At 41.5% G+C, this 13,967-nt stretch overlaps 1 protein-coding gene across 1 annotated transcript in view; it reads right to left on the reverse strand.

Moving 5' to 3' along the window:
- Positions 1-13,967, reverse strand: part of uroc1 (urocanate hydratase 1) — a 226,309-nt gene that overhangs the window by 19,834 nt on the left and 192,508 nt on the right. The window contains exon 16 of the mRNA XM_041191845.1: positions 7,629-7,727. Within this exon, the coding sequence (XP_041047779.1) occupies positions 7,629-7,727 (99 nt within the window). The remainder of the gene's footprint in view (positions 1-7,628; positions 7,728-13,967) is intronic.

Below are 13,967 nucleotides of genomic sequence, written 5' to 3' on the forward strand. Positions count from 1 at the left end.
TGGTCAATGTGACATGGTCAATGTGACATGGTCAGTGTGAATGGTCAGTGTGAATGGTCAGTGTGACATGGTCAGTGTGACATGGTCAGTGTGAATGGTCAGTGTGTACATGGTCAGTGTGACATGGTCAGTGTGACATGGTCAATGTGAATGGTCAGTGTGAATGGTCAGTATGACATGGTCAGTGTGAATGGTCAGTGTGAATGGTCAGTGTGACATGGTCAATGTGAATGGTCAGTGTGACATGGTCAATGTGAATGGTCAGTGTGACATGGTCAATGTGACATGGTCAGTGTGACATGGTCAGTGTGACATGGTCAGTGTGAATGGTCAGTGTGACATGGTCCAATGTGAATGGTCAGTGTGACATGGTTAATGTGACATGGTCAGTGTGACATGGTCAGTGTGAATGGTCAGTGTGAATGGTCAGTGTGACATGGTCAATGTGACATGGTCAATGTGACATGGTCAGTGTGACATGGTCAGTGTGAATGGTCAATGTGAATGGTCAATGTGACATGGTCAGTGTGAATGGTCAGTGTGAATGGTCAGTGTGAATGGTCAGTGTGACATGGTCAATGTGACATGGTCAATGTGAATGGTCAGTGTGAATGGTCAGTGTGACATGGTCAATGTGACATGGTCAATGTGACATGGTCAGTGTGAATGGTCAGTGTGACATGGTCAGTGTGACATGGTCAATGTGAATGGTCAGTGTGAATGGTCAGTGTGAATGGTCAGTGTGAATGGTCAGTATGACATGGTCAGTGTGAATGGTCAGTGTGAATGGTCAGTGTGACATGGTCAGTGTGACATGGTCAATGTGAATGGTCAATGTGAATGGTCAGTGTGACATGGTCAGTGTGACATGGTCAATGTGACATGGTCAATGTGACATGGTCAATGTGAATGGTCAGTGTGAATGGTCAATGTGACATGGTCAATGTGACATGGTCAGTGTGAATGGTCAATGTGAATGGTCAATGTGACATGGTCAATGTGACATGGTCAATGTGAATGGTCAGTGTGAATGGTCAGTGTGACATGGTCAGTGTGACATGGTCAGTGTGACATGGTCAGTGTGATATGGTCATTGTGAATGGTCAATGTGACATGGTCAGTGTGAATGGTCAGTGTGACAGGGTCAGTGTGACAGGGTCAGTGTGACATGGTCAGTGTGACATGGTCAATGTGAAAGGTCAATGTGACATGGTCAGTGTGAATGGTCAATGTGACATGGTCAATGTGACATGGTCAGTGTGAATGGTCAGTGTGAATGGTCAGTGTGACATGGTCAGTGTGACATGGTCAGTGTGAATGGTCAGTGTGAATGGTCAGTGTGAATGGTCAGTATGACATGGTCAGTGTGAATGGTCAGTGTGACATGGTCAGTGTGACATGGTCAATGTGACATGGTCAGTGTGACATGGTCAGTGTAACATGGTCAATGTGACATGGTCAGTGTGACATGGTCAGTGTGAATGGTCAGTGTGACATGGTCAATGTGAATGGTCAGTGTGACATGGTCAATGTGACATGGTCAATGTGACATGGTCAGTGTGAATGGTCAGTGTGACATGGTCAATGTGACATGGTCAATGTGACATGGTCAATGTGACATGGTCAATGTGAATGGTCAGTGTGAATGGTCAGTGTGAATGGTCAGTGTGACATGGTCAGTGTGACATGGTCAGTGTGACATGGTCAATGTGAAAGGTCAATGTGACATGGTCAGTGTGAATGGTCAATGTGACATGGTCAATGTGACATGGTCAGTGTGAATGGTCAGTGTGAATGGTCAGTGTGACATGGTCAATGTGAATGGTCAATGTGAATGGTCAGTGTGACATGGTCAGTGTGACATGGTCAGTGTGAATGGTCAGTATGACATGGTCAGTGTGACATGGTCAGTGTGACATGGTCAGTGTGACATGGTGAATGTGACATGGTCAGTGTGACATGGTCAGTGTGACATGGTCAATGTGACATGGTCAGTGTGAATGGTCAGTGTGACATGGTCAATGTGAATGGTCAGTGTGACATGGTCAGTGTGACATGGTCAATGTGACATGGTCAATGTGAATGGTCAGTGTGAATGGTCAATGTGACATGGTCAGTTTGACATGGTCAGTGTGAATGGTCAATGTGACATGGTCAGTGTGAATGGTCAATGTGAATGGTCAATGTGACATGGTCAATGTGACATGGTCAGTGTGACATGGTCGGTGTGAATGGTCAGTGTGACATGGTCAATGTGAATGGTCAGTGTGACATGGTCAATGTGACATGGTCAGTGTGACATGGTCAGTGTGACATGGTCAGTGTGATATGGTCAGTGTGAATGGTCAATGTGACATGGTCAGTGTGAATGGTCAGTGTGAATGGTCAGTGTAACATGGTCAGTGTGACATGGTCAGTGTGACATGGTCAATGTGAAAGGTCAATGTGACATGGTCAGTGTGAATGGTCAATGTGACATGGTCAATGTGACATGGTCAATGTGAATGGTCAGTGTGAATGGTCAATGTGAATGGTCAGTGTGACATGGTCAGTGTGACATGGTCAGTGTGACATGGTCAGTGTGAATGGTCAGTGTGACATGGTCAGTGTGACATGGTCAGTGTGACATGGTCAATGTGAATGGTCAGTGTGACATGGTCAGTGTGACATGGTCAATGTGACATGGTCAGTGTGAATGGTCAGTGTGAATGGTCAGTGTGAATGGTCAGTGTGACATGGTCAATGTGACATGGTCAGTGTGAATGGTCAGTGTGACATGGTCAATGTGACATGGTCAATGTGAATGGTCAGTGTGAATGGTCAGTGTGAATGGTCAGTGTGACATGGTCAGTGTGAATGGTCAGTGTGAATGGTCAATGTGACATGGTCAGTGTGACATGGTCAATGTGACATGGTCAGTGTGAATGGTCAGTGTGACATGGTCAATGTGACATGGTCAATGTGAATGGTCAGTGTGACATGGTCAATGTGACATGGTCAGTGTGAATGGTCAGTGTGACATGGTCAGTGTGACATGGTCAGTGTGACATGGTCAGTGTGAATGGTCAATGTGAATGGTCAATGTGACATGGTCAGTGTGAATGGTCAGTGTGAATGGTCAGTGAGACATGGTCAATGTGAATGGTCAGTGTGAATGGTCAGTGTGACATGGTCAGTGTGAATGGTCAGTGTGAATGGTCAGTGTGACATGGTCAATGTGACATGGTCAATGTGAATGGTCAGTGTGAATGGTCAGTGTGAATGGTCAATGTGACATGGTCAATGTGACATGGTCAGTGTGAATGGGCCAACTTCAGTTTTGTAGGGAGGCTGGAGAAGTTGTTCTATTAGAGCCAAGAAGGGCAATTTGATAGAGATGGTCAAAATTAAAAAAGGTTTCAATAGAGTAAGTGAGGAGAAACTGTTTCCAGTGGCAGGAGAGTCAGTAACCAGAGGGACACAGATTTAACCTATTTGGCAAAAAGTCCCAGAACAGAGATAAGGAGAACTTTTTCTGCAGCAAGATTGATCTGGAAAGTTCTGCCTAAAAAGGCAGTGGAAGCAGCTTCAATAATAACTTTCAAAAAGAGCTGAGATATATACTTGAAAAGGGGAAATTGCCAGGTTATGGGAAAACAGCAGTGGTGTGTGGAACTAATTGGGTGGGTCTTTCAAAGTGCCAGCACAGGCATGATGGACCGAACGGCCTCTTTCTGTGCTGTATGATTCTATGATTTTTTAAAAATGTAAACAACATTTACACCACACCGTTAACCTCTGGCAGCCTCCTATTTCTCGCCTGCTGTCCCTGGGTGACATGTCAGTTTTCAGATGTACCCTGACACTGCTTAGCTTTACCTCATCATCACACCTTTCAATCTCTCCACTGTCCCTGCTAGTCCAGCATCCAGCACTACAGGGACCAATATTTCGTCCAATTCAATTTGGGGAAGATCGAAGCCATTGTCACCAGTCTCCATTCCAAACTCCTTACCCCAGCTTCCCAATCCAACCTTCTCCCTGGCTACAGTCTGCGGCTGAACTAGATTGTTTTGCAATCTTTCTGGGTTTTGACCCCGAAATAAGCTTCTGACCATATTTTGTCACCATTACTAAGACCGCCTATTTCCATCTCTGTAATGTCGCCCGACTCCAAACTGCCTCAGCTCATCTGCTGTTGAAACCACTGTCCGTGGCTTTGCTACCTGACACGATTATTCCAATGTACATCTGGCTGGTTTCTCATGTTATACCCTCTGTAACATTGAACTTCTTCAAAACTCACCTTCTCATGTCCTAATTCACACTGTGTACCATTCGCCCATTGTTAACTGGATCTAAGACGCAGCAGCTTTCTTTGCTGGAGAGAGCTTATTGACTTAGTTCATCGTCAACACTAGCTCTAACCCACCAGTGTCCCAGCTATCCCCATTTATAGGTATACAAATACCCATCACCTGCTTAACAATATGATTGCCATTAAACTGTAACAATATAATTAATTAGACATTGGCATCCATCACCCCCGTGCTTGCTGATTTACATTGGACCTGGTTAGACATTGGCATCCTTCCATCTATGAAAGATGATGGACACACAGCAAACAATCCATCTCAGATGGTGGTGGGGGTGGTGGGGGTGGGGGGGGTTGGGGGGGCGGTGGCCTTCATATAGCACATCTTTGCTGATGGCTGAAAAGGCCAATCCTTTGTTAATGTCTTATTAATTACTTTGTTAAGGTCTGTTAATATCAATGATGTTGTTAAGGGAAACAGGTGATGTGTGCTTGAACACATATAAATAGGGAATAGCTGGAACAATGGGTGTGGGTAAGGAGTGTTGACACCGAACAGAGTCAATAGACTCTCAAGGAAAGGTTCTGTGTCTTAGTTTTTGACTTCACCAACTGCCTTTTTTTAATTCATTCATGGGATGAGAGCATCGCTGGCTAGGCCAGCATTTACTGCCCATCCCTAATTGCCTTTAAGAAGGTGATGGTGAGCTGCCTTCTTGGACCACTGCAGTTCATGTGGTGTAGGTTCCAAGCATTTAAGAGTCAACCACATTGCTGTGGGTCTGGAGTCACATGTAGGCCAGACCAGGTAAGGACAGCAGATTCTCTTCCCTAAAGGGCACTAATGAACTAGATGGGGTTTTACAACATGTTTCATGGTCATCATCAAATTCTTAATTCCAGATTTTTATTGAATTCAAATCTCACCATCTGCTGTGGTGGAATTTGAACCCAGGTCCCCAGAGCATTACCCTTGGTCTCTGGATTATTAGCCCAGTGACAATGCCACTACACCAGAGCCTCCTGTTAAACGTCCTTGAGAGACAGATTCTGCCGCAAGTACCAGGTGTCATTGTGGGTTGGTGTTTTTGGCTTTGTTGCCAAGGTGCTGTAGCCAGTGGTCAATGTGGTGATGCATGCCAGCTACAGGAGGTGCCATCATTTTCCTTTGTTATCAGTCCAAGGTTCAATAATCAGTACTTAGGCCCTTCATGTTGTACCTGCAAGCATCCTTCAAACTGTGGACATCCCACTGCTCTTCTGGCTCCAGCTACCTCACCGTACAGAAAGTCCTTGGGTTTGTGACTATCTCCCATCCTGCAAATGTGCCCGAACCAGTGAGGATGCCTCTGTTTGATGAGTGCTAACAAACTAGGGAGCTCCACCTTCGAGAGGACTGCTGCATTTGTGAATTTGTCCTGTTGGGATGTACCCTCAATGGGCCGCAGACAGCCCAAGATCGAAATTGTTGAGCTTCTTTTCCTTTTGGTTATAAGTCATCTATGATTCACAGCCATACAGCAAGGTGCTGAGGGCACAGGCCTTATAAACATCTTTATGACCATCTCCTTCTCTGCTGGAAAGCGGACTCCGTTCCACAGGTGATGCACGATGCAAAAATGTTCACACTATATAAAAACAAAGTGACATGGGAGACCGCAACAACCACAGGGGTATCTCACTCCTTAGCGTCTTGGGGGAAGGCCTTTGCTAGGGTCATATTTAAAAGACCCCATCTACTTGTGGACTGAGTGTACCTGGAATTGTGGTGTGGTTTCTGTGCTGGCCGATCTACTGTGGACATGATCATCACCAACTCCAATTACAAGAGATGCGCAGGGAGAGGATATCTCTCTTTACCTTACTTTTGTAGATCTCTTTAAAGCATTCAACAGTCAGCAGCGCAGGACTCAACAAGATTTTGGGAAAATTGGCTGTCCACTAAAACCCCTTAGTCTCATCCACTCCTTCTGCAACATACAGTTTGATGGCTCAACTTCAGAGAGTTTCAGGGTTAAGAATGGAGGGGAACAGGTCTGTGTCCTCACCCGCACTCTGTTTGGCATCATCTTCACCATGTTCCTGACCTTTGCCTTCCCTGTAGATATGGAAGGAGTTTTTTTGCACACTAGGTCAAGGTGGCAAACCTGACAATCTATCAAGGCTGAAAATGAGGACAAAAGCACATTGTGTCCGGTTCTGAGAACTCCTCTACCCTAACGAAGCTGTGCTAGTAACCCACTTGGAAACTCAGCTACAGAGACTCATGGACACTCTCTCTCATGCTTGTAACTTGTTCTCCCTAATTATAAGTGTCAAGAAAACTGTGGTCATGGGACAAAATGTTATATCTCTGTCCCTGATTATGCTAAATAACACTCCGCTGGAAGTGGTTAGCAAGTTCTGCTGCCTTGGGTCCACGTTGTCATACAATCTATCCCTTGATGCAGAACTTGATCCATGTACAGGGAAAGGAGCTACCACCCCTTTTTTATTCTTTCCTGGGATGTGAGCATCACTGGAAAGGCTAGCATTCATTGCCCATCCATAATTGCCCTTGAACTGAATGGCTTGTTAGGCCCTTTCAGAGGGGCAGTTAAGAGTCAACCACATTGCTGTGGTTCTGGAGTCACACGTAGGCCAGACCAGGCAAAGATGGCAGATTTCCTTCCCTAAAGAACATTGGTGAACCAGATAAGTTTTTGCAACAATCGATTCATGGTCACCATCACTGAGGCTAGCTTTTCAATTCCAGATTTGTTAATTGTATTTAAATTCCAGCAACAGCTGTGGTGGGATTAATCCTTGTTCTCAGCACATTAGCCTGGTCACCTGAATCACTAGGCCAGTGATTTTACCAGTGCTCCACCGTCTCTCCGTACTCAGAAAAAGTGCATGGAATGGCGTATCAAGCTGACCCTTAGGATAAAGCTGATCTGGTTAAGCAACGTCTTGATTTTAAAATTCGAATCCTTGTTTTCAAATTCCTCCATAGCCTCGTCCCTCCCTATCTCTATAATTTCCTCCTGCTCTACAACTCTCCAAGATCTCTGCAATCCTCTAATTCCAGCCTCTTGAGTATCCCTGATTTTAATTGGCCCATTATTGTCGGCCGTGCCTTCAGCTGCCTGGACCCCAAACTTTGAAATTCCCTTCCTGAACCTCTCCGCCTCGTCATATATGTTCCTTAAAACCTAACTTTTTGACCAAGCTTTTGGCATCTGCCCGAATATCCCCGTTGTGGCTCAGTGTCAAATATTGCTTTATAATGCCCCTGTGGAATGTTTGATTGCAGTAAAGGTGCTATATAAATACAAGTTGTTGTTGTTGTTACCTTGATCTTGCCTGCAGCAATTGCTCGGTTTATTGCAACAGCTATCCTCACTCGTCCTTTCTGGTCTGAATACAGAATTCGAGCTTGAGACCCAACAACCTGAAAATTCAAGGCAAGAAATTTCAACGGAATCCAAAGCCAAGAAAATTCACTCTCTCCCGTAACTGAATTCCCTCATCCCTGCAACCATTCTCACATATCTTTATCTGTACCCTCTCTAAAGCTATCATAGACAATAGCAGCCTCTGTGTATATTATAGAGAATAACAGCTCCTGTGTATATTACAGAGAATAGCCACCCCTGTGTATAGTATAGAGAATAGCAGCCACTGTGTATATTTTAGAGAATAGAATCTCCTGTGTACATTATAGTGAATAGCAACCCCTGTGTATATTGTGGAGAAGAGCAGTCCCCATGTATATTACAGGGCATAAAAGTCTCTGTGTACATTTATACAGAATAGCAGTTTCTGAGTATATTATAGAGAATAGCAGTCCCTGAGTATATAATAGAGAATAGCAGTCCCTGTGTATATTATATAGAATAGCAGTCCCTGTGAAAATTATAGAGAATAGCAGTCCCTGTGTATAATATAGACAATAGCAGCCCCTTTGTATATTATAGAGAACAGCAGCTCCTGAGGATATTATAGAGAATAGCAGGCCCTGTGTATATTATAGGGAATAGCAGCCCCTGTGTATATTATAGAGAATAGCAGCCCCTGTGTATATTATAGGGAATAGAAGCCCCTGTGTATATTATAGAGAATAGCAGTACCTGTGTATATTATAGACAATAGCAGTCCCTGTGTATATTATAGGGAATAGCAGTTCCTCTGTATATTATAGGGAATAGCAGTCCCTGTGTATATTATAGGGAATAGCAGTTCCTCTGTATATTATAGGGAATAGCAGCCCCTGTGTATATTATAGGGAATAGCAGTTCCTGTGTATAATATAGGGAATAGCAGCCCCTGTGTATATTATAGAGAATAGCAGCCCCTGTGTAAATTATAGAGAATAGCAGCCCCTGTGTATATTACAGAGAATAGCAGCCCCTGTGTATATTATAGAGAATAGCAGCTCCTGAGGATATTATAGGGAATAGCAGTCCCTGTGTATATTATAGGGAATAGCAGCCCCTGAGTATATTATAGAGAATAGCAGATCCTGTGTATATTATAGAGAATAGCAGCCCCTGTGTATATTATAGAGAAAAGCAGTTCCTGAGTATGTTATAGAGAATAGCAGATCCTCAGTATATTATAGGGAATAGCAGAGCCTGAGTATATTATAGGGAATAGCAGCCCCTGTGTATATTATAGAGAATAGTAGTCCCTCTGTATATTACAGGGAATAGCAGTACCTGAGTATATTATAGAGAATAGCAGTTCCTGAGTATATTATCGAGAATAGCAGATCCTGAGTATATTATAGGGAATAGCAGCCCCTGTGTATATTATAGAGAATAGCAGTCCCTGTGTATATTACAGGGAATAGCAATACCTGAGCATATTATAGAGAATAGCAGTTCCTGAGTATATTATAAGGAATAGCAGTCCCTGTGTATATTATAGAGAATAGCAGCCCCTGTGTAAATGATAGAGAATAGCAGTTTCTGAGTATATTGTAGAGAATAGCAGATCCTGAGTATATTACAGGGAATAGCAGTACCTGAGTATATTATAGAGAATAGCAGTTCCTGAGTATATTATAGAGAATAGCAGATCCTGAATATATTATAGGGAATAGCAGCCCCTGTATATATTATAGGGAATAGCAGTACCTGTTTATATTACAGGGAATAGCAGTACCTGAGTATATTATAGAGAATAGCAGTTCCTGAGTATATTATAGAGAATAGCAGTCCCTGTGTATATTATAGGGAATAGCAGCCCCTGTGTATATTATAGGGAATAGCAGCCCCTGTGTATATTATAGAGAATAGCAGTCCCTGTGTATATTATAGGGAATAGCAGTTCCTGTGTATATTATAGGGAATAGCAGCCCCTGTGTATATTATAGAGAATAGCAGCCCCTGTGTAAATTATAGAGAATAGCAGCCCCTGTGTATATTATAGAGAATAGCAGTCCCTGTGTATATTATAGAGAATAGCAGCTCCTGAGGATATTATAGGGAATAGCAGCCCCTGTGTATATTATAGAGAATAGCAGCCCCTGTGTATATTATAGGGAATAGCAGTTCCTGTGTATATTAAAGGGAATAGCAGCCCCTGTGTATATTATAGAGAATAGCAGCCCCTGTGTAAATTATAGAGAATAGCAGCCCCTGTGTATATTACAGAGAATAGCAGCCCCTGTGTATATTATAGAGAATAGCAGCTCCTGAGGATATTATAGGGAATAGCAGTCCCTGTGTATATTATAGGGAATAGCAGCCCCTGAGTATATTATAGAGAATAGCAGATCCTGTGTATATTATAGAGAATAGCAGTCCCTGTGTATATTATAGAGAAAAGCAGTTCCTGAGTATATTATAGAGAATAGCAGATCCTCAGTATATTATAGGGAATAGCAGAGCCTGAGTATATTATAGGGAATAGCAGCCCCTGTGTATATTATAGAGAATAGTAGTCCCTCTGTATATTACAGGGAATAGTAGTACCTGAGTATATTATAGAGAATAGCAGTTCCTGAGTATATTATAGAGAATAGCAGATCCTGAGTATATTATAGGGAATAGCAGCCCCTGTGTATATTATAGAGAATAGCAGTCCCTGTGTATATTACGGGGAATAGCAATACCTGAGCATATCATAGAGAATAGCAGTTCCTGAGTATATTATAAGGAATAGCAGTCCCTGTGTATATTATAGAGAATAGTAGCATCTGTGTATATCATAGGGAATAGCAACCCCTGTGTATATTGTAGAGAATAGCAGTCCCTGTGTATATTATAGAGAATAGCAGCCCCTGTGTATATTATAGAGAATAGCAGTTTCTGAGTATATTGTAGAGAATAGCAGATCCTGAGTATATTACAGGGAATAGCAGTACCTGAGTATATTGTAGAGAATAGCAGTTCCTGAGTATATTATAGAGAATAGCACATCCTGAATATATTATAGGGAATAGCAGCCCCTGTATATATTATAGAGAATAGCAGTACCTGTGTATATTACAGGGAATAGCAGTAACTGAGTATATTATAGAGAATAGCAGTTCCTGAGTATATTATAGAGAATAGCAGTCCCTGTGTATATTATAGGGAATAGAAGCCTCTGTGTATATCATAGGGAATAGCAGCCCCTGTGTAAATTGTAGAGAATAGCAGCCCCTGTGTATATTATAGGGAATAGCAGCCCCTGTGTATATTATAGGGAATAGCAGCCCCTGTGTATATTATAGAGAATAGCAGTCCATGTGTATGTTATAGAGAATAGCAGCCCCTGTGTATATTATAGAGAATAGCAGTTCCTGAGTATATTATAGAGAATAGCAGACCCTGAGTATATTATAGAGAATAGCAGTCCCTGTGCATATTATAGAGAATAGCAGTTCCTGAGTATATTATAGAGAATAGCAGATCCTGAGTATATTATATGGAATAAGAGCCCCAGTGTATATTATAGAGAATAGCAGTCCCAGTGTATATTACAGGGAATAGCAGCCTCTGTGTATAATATAGGGAATAGCAGTACCTGAGTATATTATAGAGAATAGCAGATCCTGAGTATATTATAGAGAATAGCAGTCCTTGTGTATATTATAGAGAATAGCAGTCACAGTGTATATTATAGAGAATAGCAGCCCCTGTGTATATTATAGAGAATAGCAGTTCCTGAGTATATTGTAGAGAATAGCAGAACCTGAATATATTATAGGGAATAGCAGCCCCTGTATATATTATAGAGAATAGCAGTCCCTGTGTATATTACAGGGAATAGCAGTACCTGAGTATATTACAGGGAATAGCTGTACCTGAGTATATTATAGAGAATAGCAGTTCCTGAGTATATTATAGAGAATAGCAGATCCTGAATATATTATAGGGAATAGCAGCCCCTGTATATATTATAGAGAATAGCAGTCCCTGTGTATATTACAGGGAATAGCAGTACCTGAGTATATTACAGAGAATAGCAGTTCCTGAGTATATTATAGAGAATAGCAGTCCCTGTGTATATTATAGAGAATAGCAGCCTCTGTGTATATCATAGGGAATAGAAGCCCCTGTGTAAATTGTAGAGAATAGCAGCCCCTGTGTATATTATAGGGAATAGCAGCCCCTGTGTATATTATAGGGAATATCAGCCCCTGTGTATATTATAGAAAATAGCAGTCCCTGTGTATGTTATAGAGAATAGCAGCCCCTGTGTATATTATAGAGAATAGCAGTTCCTGAGTATATTATAGAGAATAGCAGACCCTGAGTATATTATAGAGAATAGCAGTCCCTGTGTATATTATAGAGAATAGCAGTTCCTGAGTATATTATAGAGAATAGCAGATCCTGAGTATATTATAGGGAATAGCAGCCCCTGTGTATATTATAGAGAATAGCAGTCCCTGTGTATATTACAGGGAATAGCAGTACCTGAGTATATTATAGAAAATAGCAGTTCCTGAGTATATTGTAGGGAATAGCAGTCCCTTTGTATATTATAGAGAATAGCAGCCTCTGTGTATAATTTAGGGAATAACAGTACCTGTGTATATTATAGAAAATAGCAGTCCCTGTGTATGTTATAGAGAATAGCAGATCCTGAGTATATTATAGAGAATAGCAGTCCTTGTGTATATTATAGAGAATAGCAGTCACAGTGTATATTATAGAGAATAGCAGCCCCTGTGTATATTATAGAGAATAGCAGTTCCTGAGTATATTGTAGAGAATAGCAGAACCTGAATATATTATAGGGAATAGCAGCCCCTGTATATATTATAGAGAATAGCAGTCCCTGTGTATATTACAGGGAATAGCAGTACCTGAGTATATTACAGGGAATAGCAGTACCTGAGTATATTATAGAGAATAGCAGATCCTGAGTATGTTATAGAGAATAGCAGTCCTTGTGTATATTATAGAGAATAGCAGTCCCTGTGTATATTATAGAGAATAGCAGCCACTGTGAATATTATAGAGAATAGCAGCCCCTGTGTATATTGTAGGGAATAGCAGCCCCTATGTATATTATAGGGAATAGCAGCCCCTGTGTATATTATAGAAAATAGCAGTCCCTGTGTATGTTATAGAGAATAGCAGCCCCTGTGTATATTATAGAGAATAGCAGTTCCTGAGTATATTATAGAGAATAGCAGACCCTGAGTATATTATAGAGAATAGCAGTCCCTGTGTATATTATAGAGAATAGCAGTTCCTGAGTATATTATAGAGAATAGCAGATCCTGAGTATATTATAGGGAATAGCAGCCCCTGTGTATATTATAGAGAATAGCAGTCCCTGTGTATATTACAGGGAATAGCAGTACCTGAGTATGTTATAGAAAATAGCAGTTCCTGAGTATATTGTAGGGAATAGCAGTCCCTGTGTATATTATAGAGAATAGCAGCCTCTGTGTATAATTTAGGGGATAACAGTACCTGAGTATATTATAGAGAATAGCAGATCCTGAGTATATTATAGAGAATAGCAGTCCTTGTGCATATTATAGAGAATAGCAGTCCCTGTGTATATTATAGAGAATAGCAGCCCCTGTGAATATTATAGAGAATAGCAGCCCCTGTGTATATTATAGGGAATAGCAGTCCCTGTGTATATTATAAAGAAAAGCAGTCCCTGTGTATATTATAGAGAACAGCAGTTCCTGAGAATATTATAGGGAATAAAAGACCCTGTGCATATTATTGGGAATAGCAGTTCCTGTGTGTATTATAGAGAATACCAGCCCCTGAGTATATTATAGGAAATAACAGTCCCTGAGTATATTATAGAGAACAGCAGTCCCTGTGTATATTATAGAGAACAGCAGTTCCTGAGTATATTATAGGGAATAGCAGTCCCTGTGTATATAATTGGGAATAGCAGTTCTTGTGTGTATTATAGAGAATAGCAGTCTCTGTGTGAAATTAGAGGGAATAACAGTCCCTGAGTATATTATAGGGAATAGCAGTCCCTGTGTATATTATAGAGAACAGCAGTCCCTGTGTATATTATAGAGAACAGCAGTTCCTGAGTATATTATAGGGAATAGCAGACCCTGTGTATATTATTGGGAATAGCAGTTCCTGTGAGTATTATAGAGAATACCAGCCACTGAGTATATTATAGGAAATAACAGTCCCTGAGTATGTTATAGGGAATAGCAGTCCCTGTGTATATTATAGAGAACAGCAGTCCCTGTGTATATTATAGA

This window comes from Carcharodon carcharias, chromosome 7, assembly GCF_017639515.1.
Source record: "Carcharodon carcharias isolate sCarCar2 chromosome 7, sCarCar2.pri, whole genome shotgun sequence".
NCBI lineage: Eukaryota > Metazoa > Chordata > Chondrichthyes > Lamniformes > Lamnidae > Carcharodon > Carcharodon carcharias.